The 25,058-nt window shown below is 30.8% G+C and overlaps 1 protein-coding gene across 1 annotated transcript in view; it reads right to left on the bottom strand.

Moving 5' to 3' along the window:
- LOC145332344 (nephrin-like) overlaps positions 1-25,058 on the bottom strand; it is a 255,389-nt gene that overhangs the window by 128,778 nt on the left and 101,553 nt on the right. Inside the window, exons 3-5 of the mRNA XM_080177334.1 lie at positions 5,434-5,566; positions 1,842-1,898; positions 1,338-1,415 (exon numbers count right to left, since the gene is read on the bottom strand). Of these exons, the coding sequence (XP_080033460.1) occupies positions 1,338-1,415; positions 1,842-1,898; positions 5,434-5,566 (268 nt within the window). The remainder of the gene's footprint in view (positions 1-1,337; positions 1,416-1,841; positions 1,899-5,433; positions 5,567-25,058) is intronic.

Here is a 25,058-nt window from a genome sequence, read left to right as displayed (position 1 = left end):
ATTATTTTTATTTCCCAATAAAAAGTGAAAAAGTTAGATGATCAATAGTCAGTAGTAAACAGGGATTTAGGGGATAGGACAATGGACGATAAATTAATCTTCCTCCCCAATTAATAATACACAAATTACTAGGGTTGGGCCGGATATCCGGCTGATTTATAATGCCGGTTATCCGGCCGAATATCCGGTAATACATCCGGCTTTGGCCAAATATCCGGCATTATAAATCAGCCGGATATCCGGTATCGGGCACAACCCCAACAAATTACATCTTCTGTAGATTAAATTTAGTTGCTGAAACTTTTAAACTAACCGATCAAAATTCAAAAGTCCCCAAAGTTATTAAACCAAGGAATAAGAAAACGTTACTATTAAACTTTCGAGACTAGTGTAATAAACAGCTCATTGTCCCCTCTTCTCGCTAAATAGGTATAGATATAGGGGATATGACATAAATTAATCGTCCCCCAAAAAAATTAAGATGAATTCGATTGTATGTTAGATTTTAATTATTTTGCGGCAAATTATATTTATTTAGAAATACCCAATATTATACTTTAACATAACCTGCTCTAAAGAAATAAATTTTCCCCCTTAAATTTCGATTTATTAAAAGCCTCAGACACACAAAAAAAGCTAAGAATAACTAACGGAGTTAAGAAATAGTTGTTACGCTTGTATAGGTCTCTAGAGGTTCTCTCCAGTTTAACATTCTCCGGACCTCTAAGAAATTCACTATAAAGAAGCATGTTTTAGATCTTAAGTTACAGACAGACACACACATAGAAAGACAAACAACCTATTACTTTTATATAAAAAAATATTTCTAAATCTAGTCGACCTATACACAAATTTACTATTTTGTTTATATTTAATGTTTGGAAGAAAAGAATAAAAGACAAATTTAGTTTATTCTAATGCTATAAATCTTCTTTTTTTCTTATTTGCCATGTTTTATTTACAACAAATGTAAAAAGAAACAGTTTAGATTTAGAATTAGCTTTAAATAGGCTTATAAGAAGGTTTCCAGTATGGCCTCAAAACCGCTGGATTTGAACCGGTTCTCAGGCATAAATCATGTGTAGCATCGTACAACAGATAATTTACCACAAAGAAAAAAATAAAAATCATATTACTAACACCAGTTTAAATTTTATTATTTCTCCTTTAATATCCGCGGAACGCTGTCTATAATATGATACGATAAATAGCCTTTCTTTATTTTTTTCCCTTACATTTATTAAGGATGTCCAAAGCACTAACGGAGGCTGTTCTTTATATTAAAATATTATTGGCTATTGTCTTATCCCTTTAGACTCCTGATTTAGACGAATTACCTGAACTCAGTAGCATCTCCCTCCATGACGTCACGAATCTCTAGAATGGCCGGTGATACGTCTGTATAGAAGGTGGCTCTGAAATATGATAAAATTATAAAATTACTACGCTCATTTTTAAAATCAAACAAATTATATTTACTATATTAAGGGGACATTGGAGTGTAAATCTAACTGTTTCTCCCAAGTTATTAACACGTTATCTCATTCGTTAGTTACAAAACATTGGGGACTTTTATTAAATTTTGATTGAGTTGTACAAACTAGCAGTTCAAAAATTGTCTAAGCGATAACTTTAATCTAGTTTAGTTTTGTTAATCATAGTTAAAGGTGCATATTAATTTATCGTCCATTGTCCAAAAAAATAGGGAGTATCATCTTCACCCCCATATTTTAAATGGGGAAGGAAGTGTCCCCATTTATGCCCCCAACCCAATATCACCCTTGAATATACAAGCAAATAATACTTTTAGAGTAGCTGCGCTACTTAAATTAAAGTTGTACCTGCTCGCTTTTGGTATCGTTCCATTTTTCCAATCATTTTCGTCCTTCTTGTTATGCCTAAATTAGTTATATGTATTATAGACAACTTTCCTCTGATAGTAAAATAAAATACTATACGAGAATTATTATTATCTCTGAGAGGTAAAGGCATGATATAACAAAACTGGTATTAATTTTATTGTTTCTACTTTAATATTCGGTAAAAATTGTCTGTTATACAATGCTGAACATATTTTTTTCAGTATGGATGAGAACCGGTTCTTAACCAACGGATATTGATCGGTTTCGAAGCAATTCTTAAAATATCATATAATATACCCTTTTGTTACAATTTTGGTACCTTCGCTTTTAAGATCATTTTATTAAAATATTATCGACAAACGCTTTGTTTAGTTCAAAGTGACTCAAATTAATAAAAAAATGTAAAAATTAAATAGTATTATTTAGCTATCTATTTATTTATCTATGTAGTATGACTAAAGTAATATTTAGTATGACAACTAGAAATGGATATAGTCGCATATGTTTGTCTGTCTATCTATCTATCTATCTATATACCTACCGATCTATCTTTCTATCTATCTATATACCTACCTATCTATCTGTCTATCTATCTATATACCTATCTATCTATCTATCTATCTATGTAATATGACTAAAGTAATATTTAGAATGACAACTAGAAATGGATATAGTCGCATATGTTTGTCTGTCTGTCTGTCTGTCTGTCTGTCTATCTATCTATCTATGTAGTATGGCTATAGTAATATTTATGATGACAACTAGAAATGGTTATATTCGCGTATGTTTGTCTGTCTATCTATCTATATACCTACCTATCTATATATCTATATACCTATCTATCTATATATCTACCTATCTATCTGTCTATCTATCTATATACCTATCTATCTATATATCAATGTAGTATGACTATAGTAATATTTAGGATGACAACTAGAAATGGATATAGTCGCATATGCTTGGGTAATTGATTACTTGGGGGCTAAATGGATGGTCGAAAATTACATTTAGATTTGTACAGTATAAATAAATGTACATTTAAATAAATGCGTTATCGTTATGTTTATCTAAGAAATCTAAAGGGATAATACAATGCCCGATAAATTGATGTACATTCCAAATGAAAATTAACCTTCTTAATTGCAGATTACATATCTCAAAACCTTTTAAACATTTAAATTATTTGTAAAAACAAGGATGGCAACATCCATAAAATCAAAAACTCTTAAATGGTAAGACAAACGAACATCAACACTTGTACAGTGTCATAACTGAATTCGCAGAATATAAATATACTGGTACGGTTGTTTTCTGAATAGTATCTAATTGTTACAGGAATCATCATGCAAAGTTTGACAATGATGTATAACATGTCTTTACCTTTACGGACAGACCTACCCTAATTATAGAAAAGCTTCGATTTTAGAAAACCTACTAAATGTAAAAATCTTGGAAAAATGTACTGTGTATTATTTGCATAGTACAAACAGTATAGAAACATAAATTTGTTGTTTATTATCCATATATAGGTAAATATCAGGAGGGAGGGGACGTTGGGCTGTTTATTACACTAGTCCCCAAAGTCTGAGGGTTCAAACGTTTCAACCAACAGAGGAGTTAATTTTGTGCATCATCAATCATTGGGGATGTACATCCCTTTAGATCCGTGGGTAAATATATTGTATAGCTTACAACACAAAGTAATATGTTATATGCCTTATGTACATATTTCTTATTTACCTCCTACAGAAATTGGAACACAAAAAACTTTTTTTTTATACATATTGCTTAGAAATTAGGTTAGGAAGTGTTTGCTTCATGAGGTTAGCTCTTCCCACAGGGGTTTAAAACACGTATTAGAATAAGGATGGGGGGGGGGGGGGGGAGGGGAGCGAGAATTCCACCTGTCGTGTTGGGGGATAATAATTTATTATTGTTTATTTTTTATATGGACCAACAAGATTAATATATGTCCCTTATCCTATATTTATCAAAGAAAGGCTATTTAAGAAACAAGATATGTCCGTTCTTCACTTCGTACTCTTTTTTAGAGTATTGGGGGAATTTTAGTATACGGTGAAGTGTTCTTTTAATTTCAGTTTAAAAAAAAACATTTTCAGAATCAAATGAGAAGTTTCATTGTAAAGGAGAACCATATCGGTTCAGCGGTTAGTGAGATTCTTTGCTATATAAACATTGTGTCATTGCTATATGGGATGGAAAATGAAGTTACACCATCTTGTATAACAAGGCAGGAAAGGGACATTGGTCTGTTCATTACCGCGGTTCCCAAAGTTTTATAACCACGTTATGTTATTCGTTCATAAAACTTTGGGTACTTTTACTGAATTTGATGTGTTATTTCAACACTAGTAGTGTCTAAACTTTTCAACAAATAATTTCTGTCTGCAGATGGGGTAATCTTGTTAATTATCATTGGAGATGTATTTCAATTAATCGTTCATTGTCTTATCCCTTTATATCCCTGGGTATACCTCTACAAGTTGTCTGTTCCCGCCCTTTTTATGTTCACTTAGATTAAACACTTGTGGTTGTACATTAATAATAGCGAAGCTACTCAGCTAGGGAGGGAGGGTACATTGGCTGTTTATTACACTAGTCCACAAAGTTGTATTTGTTGGCTTAACAAACTTGGGGACTTTTATTTAACTTTGTTTAATTTGCTCATTTAGTTGAGTGTCTAAACGTTTTAACCGCTAAATGTAAGATTAGTGCAATGGATATAGAATACGTGGATATATAGATAGGGGAAAATTCTGACGTCAATTTAGGTTGCTAATACGGATTTCATTTATTGGTCATCCAGTAGGTCGGGAGGGGATGGGATAATGGGAAAAAACTTATCCTTGTAAAACTAAAAATAAACGTTGGGGTTTAAATATTTTATTAATTAAATAATTTATAAATAAAATATCTGAACAACGTCATCAAGTAGAATTAGCACCATTTCTAATTATATTCTTTTATAAAAATAGTTGAGCAATTTTTTCATTCATTGGAAAAATATAAATTAGTATCGAGATTTTTCTTTTTCTTGGATTTTATTATTTCTAAGTACATAAACAAATAGCTATAACATCCATTAAATCTATCTACATATAATCTATCTATCTATATATAATCTATCTATCTATGCATAATCTATCAAATCACTGGATACTAGTGTCTACGCCCCTAGCATCCAGTGGCTCTGTATTCAAAAGTGCAGACAGGGGCTAGACAAATAGCTAAAAACCATCCCAAGACTTAAATTTAAATATAAAATATAAAAGGAACCATGTGAGTGAAGCTTATCTCATAGATAATCCAATCGGATAAACAAACAGACAGACATCGTTCTACTTTGTATTATAAACAAATTATATAAGGTAGTAAGGTTCTTTTGTCTGAAGCTTAAGATCTCAATAACAACTAAACTGATTTTGGAAGCTTCTTTTAGGTACCTGGATGGTTTAAGGCTATTTAATTTGCATATCTAAGTTTGGTTTTTGGCTATTTTCCTACTTTCCTTACTCCTTTCAATCTAGTTTAAAATAAAAACACTTACACATAAAAAGTCTGTTCTCTGTCGAGCCAAATGACCACTTTTAGGTTGACTCCGGGCTCCGGGGGGGTTATGTTGCAGGGCAGGCGGGCCACGTCACCCCGCAGTACGTGCACATCTATGTCAGACTTGGGATCTGAAAAATATAAGATGTTAAAAAGTACTAAAAATAAACATATAAATTTGCTGATAGATTGATAGACAGATATTTGGGAGAAAAATTGGTATGATTGTTAGATAGATTTGTATATAAAAGGTAGATATATCCTTATACTAAAGTAACAGGATGTTTGTGTGTCTTTGTGTGTGTACCGAAGGATCTCGCTAACCGCTGAACCGATCGGGTTTTCCTTAAAGGGTAGCTTCTCATAGGTCCCGAGAAGGTTTATAACTATTTTCTTCCTAAAAAATAAAAAATACCCCTCCCCCCCAAAAAAATAATTTTTTTTAACTAAAACAAAAATTTCCACTCCCCATAACTTTTTTTTAAAATTTTTCTTTATAAATCTAAAATAAGATATTGGGTTATCAAATTCGATTCCCTTTTCCTCAAGTGCCCCTAGAGGCCTCTGGGGGCGTAGCCGCTACAATAGATAATTTGGTAGATAGATTTGTAGGTAAATAGATAGATATAGAGATTTAGTTAGCCTTAAAGAGGAATAATATATTGTAAATGAAGATATAATTCCAATCCTAAGAATAACCATATTTTCATGTACTCTGAAAAACAAGCGATGCTCTCAGCTGGTTGAAATAACAACAGCCTCCTATACCCCATCCCTTCCCTCCTACTGGATGAACAAACTGATTACTAATTGAGATCCATATTAGCAAGCTAATTTGACAACAAATTTTCCCCTGTCAGTATATTATATCCTATATTTATTTATGTAATCCTATGTTAGATGCATAACTATAATATCTTTATATGTCAACTAAAAAGTTGCTTTCATAGTTCTAATTATTAAGAATTATCAGTATGATAGCTGTCTATGTTAGCCTATTTTTGAGCTGTTATACCTGTTATACACAAAAGAAAAAAAACCAGAACCCGCCGTCAAAACTTTTATCTTGTTAACTAGAAACATTTTTTTGGCTAGTTTAGAAACTGGGACAGACATCCAATCTTTTATATTTTCTATCTTGCAATATTTACCTCCTTCCAGGGAGGGATAGGACATTGGATTGTTAAGTATACGGGTACCCAAAGTTTTATAAACACATTATCTAATTCGGTGGCCCCCCCAAAAACTTGGTTGGTTTGGTAAGACCCAGTGATTTAAAGAGAAGTAAAATTTATGTAAATCTCCAGATAAGATTAACAAAATTTTCTCCTTCTTTATATTACAATTAGTGATTGAAACGGTTGGGCTGTTAATCAACAAATCAAAATTCAATAAAAGTCCGTAAAGTTGTTATCTAACGCAAAAGAAAAAGTTATCATAAAACTTTGGGGAGTAGTGAAATAAACAGCCAAATGTTCCCTCCCTCCCTCCCTGCTTTATATATCTCTATTTGAGATTTGGGGCCAGAACAACTTTTTTTGTGAGTAAATAGTTTTACAACTATTCTCCACACATGTATGATGTATTTCTTACAGCAGACTACCAACTCTATAATTTACTTTTTCCTACAGATTGTACATCTATCTTTACCATCTGATTTTACTTATATAAATTAGATTATTAAATGTAAGGAATGCTGTATAATATAACTAGCGGCTTTGCCCCTAACCTCTAGGGGCTTTGCCGCAAGCGGTATAATTATATCTTTTATTACCTGGAGATGCACCCGTCCACCACTATTTTAAATAATTTTTTTTTAAATTGGTGGTGTTTTTTTTTGGACAGACGGACGGACGGACAGACATCATCCTACTTTGTATTATAGATATGTGATAATTTTGTTAATTTTATTGGTGTTGTACAATCAATTTATCATCTATGGATGATATTGACCTATTTAAGCAGATTAAAATCTTAGACTTTTGGGAGCTAAAATTCAAGCTAAATCAATTTTCTATTTTCCCTTTAAAGAATTTTTTTGTCCTTGTTGTCTTTATATATTTTTTTTTTCAGTTAGGTTACTGGGTCAGTTCAAATTATGTAACTTCTTATAAAGTCAGAAATTTTGGGATAAACAAGTGAGAAAAATGGGATATTTAAAGATTAACTATATGGACCTCATTTATTGGTCAATTCGTTCATCCAGTAAAAGGGGAGGGTATGATGTAAAGGGAGTTGATATGGGGTATTGTTATTTTAGCCAGATGTTACTATCACCTTATCAGAGTACATGAAAATCTGGTGCAACATCCAAGTGATTTTAAATCGATTTGATGAACTATGGGCATGCTTAGACTATATAAGGAACCAAAAAAAGAACAAAATTGTAAATAGGTTTAATCAATACTTCAAGTTATTTTTACTTAATAATCCCTTTCTCGATGAATTAAAGCAAAGAAAAATTTAGAAAGAATAAGAGAAAGGGTAAAAACAGGAGGGAGAGGTGTTGACCATATTAATCCGGGAATAAGGAATTTAGATATTTTTTTGAAATTGATTAATTATTACATAATACCTATTATGAACAAACGTACAGGTATATTAATGCATGAGCTATTGAAGGATAAGATAATAACAATAAATTGATAAACATACATCTTTCCCCAATGAAGATAAAATACCCAATGTTTTTAAGCAATTGATCAAGTTTATGTTGTTATAAAACATTGGGTACCAGTGTAATTTAGAGTTTTGTTTAATCTCTATTCCTAGTTATTGTTTAATCCTCAAATTACCCAAAAAAAAACATTTGAAGGCTACAAAATGTAGATCTTATTCATTTTAAATAAATCTTACACATTAATAATAAAACAGTTCAGTTCATAGTTAGTTTGTCTGTATCTATATAACTGGATGAAAGAAATGTTTCCAAAGAAATAGTCAAAATGCTCCAAAAATCCCTTTATTTTTTAGTTATTCCAAAGAGGCAAGGAGTAAAGGAAGAGAAAGTTTAAACTTTACTACAACTATAAACTAGCTTCAAAAGCCTGAAGTGTATCAAAGCACTGTCTGATTTCTAAATTTTTTAGATGGATATAATTACAGCAGAGTTTGATGCTGATTTTAGCCAATTTTCAGCTGTGATATTGAAGCATGAAACAGCTCTAGAGGCCACTTACAGTGTGAACACTTTTCAAGAGTTGCATTTTTCTTTTGTATGTTGTTTAGATTACCAATTTCTGTGCTAGAGCTAGCAGCTACACTAAACTTAACAAAGTATCAAAACTGGCCAAGGACTTTGGACTGCATTTCAACAGAGGAGTGGTCATTTTTAAACAAATAGTAGAACATGGCATACAATAACTATAAAAATAAAAAAAGAGACCATATATAAGCTCACCTTGAAAGCATGGCAATCAAAGATCTTTTAAAATATCACATTTAAATCAAAATAACTCAAATCAGTTGTTCCAAGGTACCTATCAGACTTTTTTTAACCACCAAAAATATAAATTTACTATAAAAGAAAGAGAAAATCTTAATATGTTAGGGATTGGTTCAAATTTATTTTATTATTCAAAAAAATACAAATTCTCTATTTGAGTTACTTGAAAAACTTTGGAAGATATGAATTCATTTCACCTTAATAATAATATTATTCAAAGTTTTTAAGAATTTGATCTAAGATCATACTTCACCTATACTTATTCAGAATAATAAGAACAAATTCAATTAAAAGGGAACAAAAAAGTTCAGAAAAGAATAAAAAGTGAAAAGTATTTCAATTTCATGTAAACTTGATCTTTATTCTATTGAAAATCAAAAGAAATGAAAAGAAAAAGAATATTTGTTGATATGTGTGGAGAATGTCCAAAATATTTCTATGCCTAGTAAATGTAAGAAGATCATTGATTACAATAGGAAATCATCAAAAGAACATTTGATAAGATATTCTTTTTCTTCTCTTTAAGCCTTCAATCATTCTTCACATATCAAAGCGTACTTTTACTTCTATTTTATTTGTGTTTTTATTGGTGATATGTTTTCATGGGGCTTAATACACCCAAACTATTATTTTCTTATTACTCAAAAGTTTTTTTGCATGTTTATTTTTCTTTCAAGTTATAAAAATAAACTTGTAATAATGTTACATAAATCTAATTCAACAATTAATTAATTTTGCATTACAAGGTTTCTATATTATATTTTTTCCATGAAGCTGATTAAATCTTGTTTTCTCTTCTCTCATCTTTTTGTATTTAAAGATTTTGATGACTAAGATTTTTCACATTTTATTTCAAAAACATGCCCCCATATTTTACTCTTAAGACAAATATATAATTTTTGAACAAAAAGGATTATATATCCCTCTAAAAATTTTAAAGGGAGAGTCTTATATGGTGCATTTGGTATATTAGGCTTAAAGTACAGAAGGAATTGATATAACTTGTTAACTTTCATAAGATTATATTTAGTAAAGTTTACGTTACTTATAAAACTACATGGTAGAAAACTAAATTAGTTTTATTCTTGTACAAATAAATACAGGTAATACTTTAAACAATATTAAATGCTTTAATATCTTACTCTTATCAAACACCCATAATGAAAATACCACTCAAATCTAGAACCTTAAAATTTATTTTTCAAATTTGATTAAAACTGTAATTACCAAATTTTAGGACAATTGTAGAAATTTGACTCTCATTAAAATTATTTTACATCAATATTAGGATTCCAGAGATGAAATTTTCCTAGGATTACACCAAGGGGGGAGGAATGAAAATAATTATAGTTCCTTCCTCCTCAACACCACTTCTCCTTATGTTCTTTTTTCTGAGAAGTATCATTATCTTCTCATTATATTATTAACTGCAGGGTTTGAACATTATTATTTGATTGGTATGGTTTCAGGCTGTATTTCAGACCCCTCCTTAGCCCTTTTATAATACACAGCCAATACACATAGCCAATAATCTATATTATGAGAAGATAGATTTTCTGTTTGAAGCCAAAAGCCTTACAGAACCTCAAGAAGCTATATATGTCACTAAAAATTTAAAATATCTGATTACCTATCCATTTCTGCCTACAAAGTATGGTATGCTAGATATGTTGACAGTACTGCCAAACAGTACAATTATGTAAGAAAAATCTGATAAATTTCTTTGTTTTCTTGGTATGAGGAGCTGTGCACAGTTTTGTATAGCGCTACTTTAATCTAATTTTAGATTTTATTATTTTTTTCTGTGTTTTTCAAGATTAAATATTCATAAGCAACCTAAATAAATATTTCACATTTTTTTGGATAAAATATATTTTTGGGCATTGCTCAATACCAAATCATAATAATTGATTATTGTAAAATTGATATTAAAAATATTAAACTGTATTTCTAAGAATATTTTTGTTTGTGTTAAGACAGTACACAGTCCATAATAAGGTGGTTTTATGTAACCACATTTCTGTCTCACTCTCCATGATTAAAGCTGTTCCACAAATGCTGTTTCAAGTGAATCACATAAGTTCCCCCTTGTCCCAAAACTAGAATAATTTCCTAATTATTGTTTTCTATAGGGCTAGTGGGTTGGCCATCCGTGCATTCTTGTGATGCAACTCTTTGCCCAATTTTATCTAAACCACTTTTTCAATGACTAAACCAGTAGTGGTTATAAGATGCAATGAATTGAAATAGGATTCACACCCCTTATTAAAGCAAGGTTTGATGAAAGTGTTCTCTTTCACCTTGGAAAAGTATGGTGTAGGAGATGTGTGATTACATCTCTGAGAATTTTCAGGGACAGACAATTCTTGTGATCTTCTGATTGGCAGAATTGAGTACACTAACTCTTCATCTTATGTGTGTCTGTGTATTTATGTTTCAGTTTAAAAGGACTGTCTACATTAAATTTCTTTTGGGAAAATAAATATGAAACTATTTAAGTATCTATGCACCAAATGATTCTTGCTTATTTCTAATTTGACCTTTAAATACCTAACAATGCTACTTAAAACTAATACAATATGTACATTATAATTATAGTAATATTTTTTTCAATTTTAAAATTATACTCCCATCCCCCCCCCCAACATAACTATGAGCTCTGGCCGCACCCTGGCCTGCCTAGCTGCAGCGCTTGGCTCCCTTGCCTAAAACCAAACCTAACCTAAAATAGTTGTTCTGTGGGGGGGGGGGGAGGGATTACAATTTTCAAAATTTAAAAAAATATTTCTAAGAGGGTAACACCTAGTTATACATTAAAACATAATTTGAACTTCATTTACAAAACTTATACATATGCAGAAAAAATTGCCCTGTTACCAGAGATTGTTAACTTTATTGAAATTAATGCTCATAAAACAAAATTAACAACATTGTTCTTCTCTTGTGAACAAGATTCTTCAGACAATATGAGAGTTTTTCACAAGAAAAATTAATTAAAAATAGTGTCTGTCTGACTTTTGCCTTTCTCATTTTTACTTTACAATCCTTGATGTAATTTTGTTTCATAATGTATTTATTTTTTGCAAGTTATTTAGCTAACAAGAAGGGTTCTATATATTAAAATAATCAAATGCATTGCGTTTATTTTTAGCTGTGTTAATTACATATTACCCTAGTAAGCCAGGGTGATGATATTTAGAAATTACTATTTATACTAATACTTGTGCTTAATAACTAGATTTAGATTTAAAATGACATTTCATTTTAATCTTCTGTCATTCCAGAGAGATTATGGGCAAAATGAAGTTTGTTTTACGTCATATTATTACAAAGATTAGCATTTAACTCATTTAAATTATTTTTGATATATCAACCTTTCTTAACATTTTTTTCTGTTTGATAATGAAAATAAATTCTTTTTCTCAACCCTGTGTGTGTGCAAAATACAGTTTTATAAGAGAAAGTTAATTTGATGAGAAAAGTGCTTGGTGTCACTTGATAAGATAATTTCTGGTTCACTGACCCCTTCCTTCACAGATCCAATGGTTCATTGCTTCAATTTGATAGATTTGATTCCTTCAAGTGATAATAATTTCCTATAATGTGCTGATCAATCTTTGTATTAGTATGATAGATATCAGAAGTGCAGAGCATCTCTATAGGTAGGTTAATTACTACAAAGTCAAATTCCAAGTGACAAAGTCTTCCAATCTAAGATTCTAAAGATTTGATCTATTTTTTTTAGTAGAGAAGCTACTCTATAATTTGAAATGTCTGTCTGTCTGTCTGTCTGTTTTCTCGATTCCTATTCAGGATTGACGACTGAAATTATCAGGAATTGAATATGTTCATATTCTAAATATTTCCATCATTTTTTTTCTATTAATGCGGTGCTAGATTGATTTCTAGATTTTTAAGTTTTTGTGAATTTAAAGGTTGCATAATTTTACAGATTTTGTGATTTCCCTATTTCATCAAGTTTAATGTTTATTGTATGATACTGCTCTACATTAATTTTTTCCCAGATATTTTTTTCACTCCTTATGGATGTTGTCATCCTTGTTTTCTTTGTGTATACACAATCATTAACAGAAGTTAAAATTTTACAAATTGGTTTTATCTTTTACTGAAACTCTTTCTTTGTTTAATAATAATAATACTTAAAATTGAAGAACATTTCACAGCCATAATTACAGTTTATTTATGCTTTTCAATCTAAAAATATGATCAAAATGAATACAATTATACTTGTTATATTATGGTTGGGGGAAATTTGTCCAGTACATATGGTGATATAAATAATATTATCTTGAAATGGGGGAATTTTGGTATAGTAAGGAATTGTCTGGTCCTCTTAAAGGATATATTTGTGAAGTAATGCCCCTATCAATCTAGATATTGATAGGGTTGGAGATATGTATCAGGAGTCTAAAGGGTTAAGACAAAGGCCAATAAATTGAAGTATATCCCCAATCTTGATACACAAAATTACCCCTTCTGTAGATTACAATTGGTGGTTGACACGTTTGGACACTAAACCTAATGAATCAACCAATTAAAATTCACTTAAAGTCCACAAAGTTGAAAAGCGAAAGAATAAGAAACTGTTATTATAAAACTTTTGAGACTAGTGTAATAAACAGCCCATTGTCCCCACTCTCTCTCTGGATAAGTATTCACTTTTCCTTATCTGATTTAGTTCCATTCACTGAATAAAACAAAATCCTTGGATAATTTTGAATAAATATTTATTTTTTACCCACAAGGGAGAACAGATGGAAATTTTAGGGGTAGGTATTTTTTTCAAAAAGACTAACTTTTACTTTTAGTAATTAATTGAATTGTAGAATAGTTATTTATGTATCATATTATTGACATAAATCCCGAAAAATTATGTACAGTATTGTATTACAGACATGTTTCTACAAATATTAAAATGTAAAATTATAAGATTAAAACCAGTTTTGTAGCTCAAAGGGATCATAGACAAGGACTAAGATAACTGGTATTAATTTTATGATTTTTATTTTTATGTCTGTGGAAAATTGTCTGTAATACAATACAGTATGTGATTTTTCAGTATTTATAAGAACCGGTTCTCATTATTAGGACATTATTTGGTTTTAAAGCTATACTGGAAATTTAATTTGAATAGTATAATTTTGTAAACTCTGTAAGGAAAAAAAAACATAATTTGAATCTAATAAACTTTTTTTGTTACAAAAATATATTATGTAACAGAATTCTATTGAAAACTTTAAAATAGAGATTTGTTCTGTAAGTTAATTTAATTCAAGAGTTTCTTTTGTATTGTTTCAACAGTTTAACAAGGATGACAACATCCATAAAAACGAACATTAACTCTTGTAGAGTGTAAGAACTGAATAAGCAGAATATAAACGTCTATGTTTCAACAAAATTGTACAATAATTTGTTGCAAAAATGTTGAATACAGGATACTGTTAAAAGTACATAATTTCATGTTTAGGACTTGGTTATAGATATGCTTTGCTTATGATATTATATTTTGTTGTCATAGGAATCAGTATTCCAAAAGTCAGATATAAAGGATAATTATAATACTTAAAAAATTGTTGTCAAATTTAAAGATTAACATGATTTAAATGGATAGGACAATTCTAAATAAAAAAACGTTAAGGACGGACGGACCAACCCTAATTATAAAAAAGTTTCGCATTTAAAAAGGGACACAATTCGATATATTTCAGTTAACTTTGGTGTCTCTAAATTTGATCAGTAGGAAATTTGAAACCTTTTATTTTTAGCTTTGGGAATAGAGATAAGGAAAATAGATTCTATTATTATGTAACTTTGAAGCAATAGTTGAAACTTTCTGTGGTTAGTCCAGATTTACAGAATTCCAGATGAGAGGGGACAATGGGCTGTTTTTAACACTAGACCCCAAAGTTTTATAACAATTGTTTCTTATTTGTTGGCTTGATAGCTTTGGGGACTTAAGTGAATTTTGATGAGTTGATTAGGTTGAGGGTTCAAACGTTGCAACCATTGACTATCTACAGAAGGGGTTATTTTTTGTTTCATCATTGGGGATCTACCTCAACTTATCTGCAATTGTCTTATCCCTTTAGATCCTGGAAGAATTCACGGTTGTTTATCTATCTATCTATGGTTGTATTGCAGATTCTTGGAATTAAACTGTGTCAGATCAATCAACTTTATGCTGCATCTATTTCTTAAAGGCCAAAACTTATTGTCAGTAGTTTTTATTCATTTTTATTTCACTTTTTATAAAAAAAAAGTTTAATAAATTTTGAAGAGTCAAATAGTAGAAAAACTTTTAATTTAAAAGCTATTTTAAAAATTGGATTGATACAATATTTTGACCTATTTTATCCCTTCTGAAGATTACAATTAGTTGTTTAAATGTTTGGACACTCAACTTAATGAAGCAACTAATCAAAAGTCAACGAATAAGAAAACGTTTTTTCAAACTTTTGGGTTTAGTGCAATAAACAGCCAAGCAAATAATACAGTTAAACAAAATATATTTACGATTTTAATAATATTTTATCTTTATTATATACCATATTGTATAAATCTATCTATTGATATACTTCTGTTTATTTTGTATCAGAAGCAATCATGTCAAATATAGCAATATTGACTGTTTTGTCAAAATTGCAAAATAAATATATCAGTACTAAATGTTCTCAGAAAGATTTTGTTCTAAATATTTTACATTGGATATATAACATATGTGGATATATTGACTGGGGAATTTTTTTCTTTTATTTAGGTTGCTAATATTGACCTAATTTATTTGTTAGTTCGTTCACCCAGTAGGAAGAGAGGTGATGTGGTAAAGGTTTGAAGAGGTAATCGTTGTATTAGCCAGCTTGGAGCATAAATTTAATAGAGTAATTAAAAATCTGGTACAACATCCAAGCTTTTATATATCGATTTATTTTGGTGGTAAATCTAGGACAATGTAGAAATTTTTCAGATTCATGATTTTTTGCAGACCTTTTAAAAAATATATGAAATGAACACAGATATTGTATTGGGCTTTATTTTGGATAATAAAATAAAAATTATGAGATTAACACCAGTTTTGTTGAACCCAAGGTCCGGAAAAACGAAAGTGCTATAAATTTTATTATTTTTATTTTAATATTCGTGGAAAATTGTCTGAAATACGGTGCTATACATGATTTTTCAGAATGGCTGATTACCAGATAATAATAATCAGTTTCGAAGCCATCAGAAAAAAAACATAATAGTTCTTTATCGCATCGTATTATAGATAGATTTCTGTGAACAGTGAAATGAAAAATGGTATTAATTTTACTATCCTTTATTATTATTCATGATATATTTTCGATAATACGATACAGGATTTTTCATTATTAAACTGGACCACCATCAAACTAGAGATTAAAAAAGGTACCTTTAGCTACTATAACAGGAGAGTGGTATTAATATTAATAAGGGTAATGCCTAGGATTTTTAAAAGATTAACTCAATACAATGCAATGAGAACTAACAGGCAAAGGTCAGGCAATCAAAGGGTTAGTTACTTTATAATAATGAAATATTTCTTATCCTTAAATAGCAGGATCTCTGTCTGTCTATCTGTACAAAAGGAACTCACTAACCGCAGAACCGATATGGTTCTCCTTTACAGTAAAATTGATATCTTCTCAAAGGTCGTATATGATTTACTGTTATGCAGGAGTCCCAAACGTCGGAGTGGACAAACGCAGGAGTGTTAAAATATTATTTTTATTAAGTATTTCTATACAGATTAGGTTAGGTTAAGATATGAATGAACAAATAAGCCCCCCGCAGGGGTTAGGCATTTAAAAAACCAAAAAAACCTATAAAATGGTTTAAAATAGGTTAGGTTAGGTTAAGTGTCCACTCCGACGTTTGTCCACTCCGACGTTTGGGACTCCTGCGTTTGTCGTAGGACCATATTTTCTTTTCTTTTTGCAAATAAAATAAAAAATATGGGGGGGAGTAGAATTCAACCATCCAACACCTCAAGTGCCCCTAGAGTCCAAGAAACTGACATAATTGAGTAAATAATAAGACAGAAGGGCTGGGGAGGGGACAAATCAACATTGCAAAATAATGAAAAATGCCAAAATGTCTGTCTAGCCGCACTTATGAAGCCACTTCAAAAGATTGCAATTTTCACCTTATTTACAACATTTTGTGTTTGAAACTTTATATTTTTAACATTTTTGATGTAAAAATATTTTGAAATCAATTTTTATACAATAAGAAAGTTACAATAATCTTAAGGAATAAGACAATGAGCGAATATTTGATGTACATCCCCAATAATGAAACACAAAATTACCCCTTCTGTAGATTGCAATTAGTGTTTTTTTTCTGTAGCATAAGATTTCAATAACTACTGAAATGATTGGGTTCTACCTTTTAGGCAAGCTTTATATATGTACTCTATTTCTTTTATGCTTTCAGATTTCATTATAGAGATGGTTTTAAGCTATTTTTATAACCCCTCTCTCTGCCCCTTGTAATATAGAGATTAGGGTCGTATCCTCTAGTTCCTTTACAAAATAACTGAATGCAAGGAGGGAGAGGACAATGGGCTGTTTATTAGTCCCCAAAGTTTTATAATATCGTTTTCTTATTCGTTGCCTTAACATCTTTGGAAACTTTTACTGAATTTTGAGTTGAGTGTTCAAATGCTTCAACCACTAATCATAATCTACACAAGAATTCATTTTATGTATCATAATTTGGGATGTACAAAAATTTATCGGCTATTGTCTTATCTCTATAGTTCCCTGAACTGAATGACTTCAACTTTCTCGATTTATCCTACTTGGGGTGCAGTTGGAGGGGGGGGGGGGAATCTCCCCTCCCCCCGCCAAAAAAGGAAATGAAAAAATGAAGCAAGGATTTATTCTGAGTTCATGAGATGAATTTTTAACAGAAAAAGAAAATCTAATAAATCTATAAGAATATTGGTAGACTCAAATTTCGAGCGTTTTTAGAAAGCGCCCGATGAAAAACGCGCCGAAGATATGATTCGTATTTGATTTCGATTCCTTCGATTTATTAGAACAGTTTTCAAAAGCAATAAGCCCAAAACTTATCGAATATAAATAAATCGAGATTAATAATTTTATTTTTTTGTGTGTTAGCATTAGGAAAATATTATTTCGATATTTTTATTTATCGGCAGAACAATTATTTTAGGTTAGGTTAGGTTTTAGGCTAGGGAGCCGAGCGCTGCGGCTAGGCAGTCAAGGGGGCCGAGCGCCGCGAGTTCATAGTTTTGTTGGGGGGGGGGGGGGGTCTCAAATTTTCAAAAATATTTCAAAGAGGATATTACTGATAACCCACTCCCCCCCCCCCCCACCCTTCACCCATATAATTTTTGTATGAATTGAAAAAAAAGGGGGGTAGGGAGTATTCGTTTGTGATTGTAATTTTCTTTAGGTCAGGTTAAAGGAGTTATCTTGGGTAGCCCTCAGGGTAAGGGCACTGCCGTGCATTATTTCAAATTCATTTTCAAATTAGGGGAGAAAGGGTATTTTTTATCTTTAATTCATCTATAGCCAAATTTTTATGTCACAGATCTATGAGTTACATCCTTCCAATATCTATCCATTTTTAGATATAGATTTTAGAATTTAAATATTTTCTTATTGCATTAGCGATTCTTAATTCCTACTCTGTTAAATTTTGATGGGTAGAATATCTATTTTTTATAAGAAAAGATGATTTGACAGGTAGATAATCGTATTTTTTCTTTCTCAAAAAAAGAATATTTTTGTTATAGACAGCATTCCGCGAATATTAAAATGAAGGCTAACAAACTAATATCAATTTTATTTCAATATTCGTGGAAAATTGTCTGTTATACTATATGATATAAATTTATATATGGTACTCATTAATTTTTAGTATGACTAATAACCGGTTCTAATCCAGCTGTTATTAATTGGTTTCAAAGCCATAAGGGATAGGTTATTATCATCGTTGTATTATTCCTTATAAAAGTAACAGGATGTCTGTTTGTGTGTGTGTGTGTGGAGAATAATCTTATTAACCGATGATCCGATATGGTTCTCCTTAACAGTGAATCTTCTGGAGGTCCAGGAAAGGTTTGAGCTTTTTTATGGTAAAGGTACCTCAAACATCCATAAAAAAATCGACCCTTCAAAAATACACCCCTTCCAAAAGAAGTTTTTTTTTATTAATAACTAGAATTAAAAGTGGAGGATCGACTTAAACCCCCTTTTCCTTTCTCTCTAATGCCCCTAGAGGCCTTTATGGGCGTAGTCGTTATTCCTATTGTATAAAGTAGTAAAGTTTATTTGACTGTAGTAGCTAAAGATTAATTATTGCATCTTATAACAGACAATTTTCCACGAAAAAAAATAAAAATCATGAAAATTAATACCGGTTTTTTAGCCTGGGCCTTCGACCCCTCAAGGCTAACAAAACTGGTTTAAATCTTATAATTTTGTTATTTTACTATCCACTGAAAGCTGTCTTAAATACGATGGGATAAATAACTATTATCTAATAATCAATAAAAAAATGAGATTTCCAACTTAAACTATAATTTATATTTTTCCTAGAAAACTGAAATTGAGACAATCTATCAGGGTTCTTCAGGGATAAGACAATTTATGATAAATTAATATACATCCCCAATGATGATAAACAAAATTATGATTTATATAACTATTGAACCGATTGAGTTCTCCATTATAGGGAGGCTTCCCATAGAGGTCCCAGAATTCGTATAGTTAAGTCTTGGGGCGGTTTTAAACTATTTCCTTCTACATACCATTTTGAACACACGTATACTAGAGGCGCAGTCGCTATTTTCCACAAATAGTGATACCTATTAATGTAGTATTATATATCAGGGATCTAAAGGGATAAGACAATGACCGATAAACAAAATTACCCTTTCTGTAGATTACAATTCGTGATGGAATTAAACGTTTGTAAATTTAACTTAATAAACCAACCATTCAAACTCATTAAAGTCCCCAAAGTTGGTAAGCAAACTAAGAAAAAAATGTTATAATAAAACTTTGGGGACTATTATGATAAACAGTCCAATATCCCCTCCCTCTCTGATTCTAGATTGATATAAAAGATTCATTAACCTAAATATAACTTGTATTTTCCAGGGATATAAAGGGATAAGAAAATGGCCGATAAATTGATGCAATTATCCAATGATGGTTACCCCTATGTAGATTACACTTAGTGGTTAAAACGTTTGGACACTCAGCTTAATGAACCAAACAATTAAAACTCATCAAAAGTCCCCAAACTTGTTGAGACAACGAAAACATTATTATAAAACTTTGGGGACTAGTGTAATAAAAAGTCCCATCCCTCCCTCTGAATATTTACTTAAATAAATGTATGCATTAATCATTAACGTATACTTATGTATTTTTAAAAGCAAAATACGCAGATTTTTTTTGTTGTCCGACCGTACGGCAAACCGTATAGCTTTTCTTATTATAAAAAATGCAGCTTCATATAGGTCCTGGGAAGGTTTATATCTGTTTTGGGAGAGGGTACTAACATTTCCCAAGAAATATTACACCCCTTTTTTCTTTTTGAAACTAAAATTAAATGTAGGGGTGGTGCCCCCCCCCCCTCCCATATGAAGTGCCCTAGAGGCCTCGAGGGGCATAGCCCCTTGTATTATATAAAGTAATAGTTTGTTTTGTTTGTTAAGACCATTACAAAGATTGAGTTCCCTACTTTTGAGCAGTTTCCAAAGGTCCTATGATGGTTTCAGGCTATTTTATTGGAAATTTAAGTCCAAGGATAGTTGTAGTATATTTTTCTTACTTTGAATACAGAGCTAGGAGCGCAAACGATATAAATTTTATAAATAATTATAACACTATATTTAATATGTGTTTTACTGTCCTACAGTTTACTGTTCTTTTACTGACAAATCATAATGTTAAAAAAAGCAATAAAAACAGGGAGGGTGGGGACATTGGGCTGTTTATTACACTAGTCCTTATAATAATGTTTTCTTATTCGTTGGCTCAACAACTTTAGTGACTTTTATTGAATTTTGTTTGATTGGAGTGTCCAATAACCACTAATTGTAATTTAAAGAAGGGGTAAAATTGTGTATCATCATTGGGGATGTTCATCTGTTCATCGGCCATTGTCTTATCCCTTTAGATCCCTGGATAAAAAGCATAGCATATATAGATCTAAAAAGTCATGTAATATACTTTTTGATCGGTGTAAAATTTGAATATGCTGTACATACATATTTGAATATGGTAATTTTTTTGCAGCATAGCTTCTCTATATAAATGATTTTTAAGTCTGTATGAAAGCTTAAGAAATGGATTAATTTAGTATAATCATAACGTTACAAAACAAAGATTTTTAATTTCGATAATTAAAATTTAATCGTTATAATGAAGTAACAGGTTGTGTGTTTGTTTGTCTGTTTGTCTGTACCGAAAGATCTGGCTAACCGCTGAACTGATCGGGTTCTCCCTAACAAGGTAGCTTCTCATAGGTCACGGGAAGATTTATAACTATTTTTGGAGAGGGTACCACCACCCTCCCAAGATAAATCGCATCTAGAACCCCCCCCCCCCCCCCCCAATTTTTCAATCAATCAAATTCGACTCTCCTATCCTCAAGTGCCCCTAGAGGCCTCTAGGGGGCGTAGCCGCTATTATCGAATATACTATCAACTCTTAAGCATTTGGGTATTATCCTTATTTAAAAGTAACAGGATGTTGGTCTGTCTGTGTGCACCGAAGAATCTCTCTATCCGCTGAACCAATATGGTTCTTCCAGATAATATCCTCATAGGTCCAAGGAAGATTTATTTTTAGTATTTTAGGGAATGAAAAATCGTCCAAAAAAAATTTTTCCCAAAAAAATATTTTGGGTATAGTCCCTTTCGTAACATCGAATCTTACGGGGCGATTCTTCGTATTTTTCACAGTAGCTTTTCTCTTATTTCTAGCCCATGCGGGGGGCTCTAACCCTGTGGGGCAATCACCTAACCCAATATAACTTAACCTAACCTAAAATAACCTATAAAAGCCATTTTAAAAATACGACGGTACGCCACTTATGGGGCGATGTTACGAAAGGGACTATTCCCAATATTTTTATATAATTTCTTTTTAAAATTGAACTTTCTAGTAAAGTATCAAATTTCTACTACTATAACGAACCATTTCAATTAATATTTACTTGTTATTGCTTCGCTACTTACTTAAGTTTTTAACCTCGTTTTGAAAACTTTTTATTCTAAGCTTAAATTATACTATTGCTGCTTATGCATAGTAAAGTTTTCAAAAAAACAGCAAGAATAAAACATAATTTTTCAAAAATATTTAAAGTCCACTATATAATACATAGTTGTTCTTCGATATTTGTCTCGAAGTCTTAACTGTGTATGGTAATGAGTTGCACATATTTATGAGCCAAGGCATTCCCAATAATCTTATGATTCCATACTATACTATAATTCTAAAAAATTCGCAAAAATGCAAAAACTCTGCGAATGTTATACTTTTCTATGTATGATATAATTGAAAAAGAATAGAATTTCATATTACTACCATTGGACACTGTGTATCAGTAGCAGCGAAGCTATTATACCTATGCATTGGAGTTATAAATCGATCCCAAGACTTCAATTTTTTAATCAAATAGTCTAAAACCATCTAGGGACCTATTTCAAGCTCCCCTTAAATGGAAAAAAATGTTAGTAGGTAGTAAAATCTTATGCTTCTTTATATAATAGGACATCCTTGTTAAAAACACAGATTTTCTATAATTAGGGTCGGTCCGTCCGTCCGTAACGGTTAGCTCTTTTCGTAAATATAGACATGTTAGAATCGTCATATCGATTACAAACTTTGCCTGATAATTTCTATAACAGTTGTTTGGACAAATTAATGTTCTGTCTATCAAGTTCTGACACTCTACAAGAATTATTTTTATTTTTGTGTCCTTCCTTCTTATTTTAGAGCTTCGCGCTTATGGTTAATTGATATTGTCATCCTTGTTTTTTTTTACATTATTTGATATTCCTGTACGTTTTAGCATATGCAAACGTGAAGGTTTTTGATTAACATACAATTCAGGTATAAGACAATGGACGATGATTTTATACATCCCCCATAATGATAAATAACATTAAGTTCATTTGTTGAAAGTTTGGATACCGCTAGCCTGCAGGAACAATAGGCTGTTTATTACACTAGTCCCCAAAGTTTTATAAAAAGTTTTTTATTCGTTGTCTTTCTACCACTAATTTCATCTACAAAAGGGGTAATTTTGTGTTTGACCATTGGGTATGTGCATCAAAGTATCGACCATTGTCTTATCCCTCTAGAAACCTGTATGCCATGCCATGTATATAAACCCAGAACCACTTCATTATGCAATCTACATTTTCCTGGATATTTTGTCTACGGTAGTCCATAAGTGTACAGCTTTACAGTACATTGTTTCTATTTGTTAAAGCATAACGTATGATAAAAGAAAAAGATTCTGTTTAAAGTAAAATGCTTATATTTCAATCAAAATCTATATTTTTGTAATTTTTACCAATCCACTTCATTATGCAAATCAAAAGAAAATCAATGAGAAAACGTTTGTTTTGCCCTTTTCTCCACCTTTAAAAATTAATTCTGATAAAATAACAATTTTTTAAGGGATTTATGCATTAATTATAATGAAAAAAGTTTAAGGTAGATTTTATTGATTTTCTAAATAAGAAATAATTGAGAAAAAGAAATTCTATCCCTATCACTTTAGAGGACAGCTGCCGACCCCCAGTCTTATGGATGAAGCTAAATACATGTTAAAAATAAAAATTAGCCTGAAAAGTATACAAAAATGTTTTTTGATGTGTTAAAAAAATCCATTTTAAATCTTGATTTTGAGGATGATGGCCTTTAAGATGCTCTTACTGGTGGTGTTGGTGAGCTAAATGTTATCAAAGTGCATGCCCATGAAGAAAACTTATATATTGAACTATGGTCCAATTTTTGTAGTCATTGCAGCCTCCAGCCAAGCAATGTTAAAAAAAAAAAATTGCAATTTTAATTACTAAAATTCATAAAGTAAATAATGAGTTTTTAGATAAAGGTTATATTTCATGTCAAGAGGCTTCACTGGAGGCTGCTATGACTACAAAAAATGGTACATAGGTTAATGGACAAGTTGTTGTAATGGTCATGTACTTAGATAACATTTAGCTCACCTTCACCACCAGTAAGAGCATCTTTAAGGCCATCATCCTCAAAATCAAGATTTAAAATGGATTTTTTTAACACATCAAAAAACATTTTTGTATACTTTTCAGGCTAATTTTTATTTTTAACATGTATTTAGCTTCATCCATAAGACTGGGGGTCGGCAGCTGACCTCTAAAGTGATAGGGATAGAATTTCTTTTTTTCAATTATTTCTTATTTAGAAAAATCAATAAAATCTACCTTAAACTGTTTTCATTATAATTAATGCAAAAATCACTTAAAAAATTGTTATTTTATCAGAATTAATTTTTAAAAGTGGAGAAAAGGGCAAAACAAATGTTTTCTCATTGATTTTCTTTTGATTTGTATAATGAAGTGGATCGGTAAAAAGTACAAAAATATAGATTTTGATTGAAATATAAGCATTTTACTTCAAAAAGAATCTTTTTCTTTTATGATACGTGTTGCATTAACAAATAGAAACAATGTACTGTAAAGCTGTACACTTATGGACTACCGTAGACCAAATATCCAGGAAAATGTAGATTGCATAATGAAGTGGTTCTGGATTTACGTAATTATGAACCGTTTTCACCCTTGTTATAAAAAGTTTAAATAAATAATTAATTTCTACTAACTTAATCAAAACTATTTCAACATATCATTAAAATATTAATACAATTTCAAATATAAAATTATTTAAAACAAGAACATCTATTTATATAAAGAGCGTAGATATTTATTGATCACAAAAAAAGATCAGAAATTGTTGTTTACTGCATCGTACTATAGACAGATTTTTATTTTAAAATCTGGAAAATTGTCTGTAATACGATGCTATACATGATTTTCAGTATGGCTGAGCACCGGTTCTAATCCAGTAGATATCAATCGGTTTCGAAGCCATACTGGAAATTATTTA

The sequence above is a fragment of the Acartia tonsa genome, chromosome 11 (genome assembly GCF_053477335.1).
Source record: "Acartia tonsa isolate MP-2025a chromosome 11, ASM5347733v1, whole genome shotgun sequence".
NCBI classification, from domain to species: Eukaryota; Metazoa; Arthropoda; class Copepoda; order Calanoida; family Acartiidae; genus Acartia; species Acartia tonsa.
This window is presented reverse-complemented; position numbering and strand designations above follow the sequence as displayed.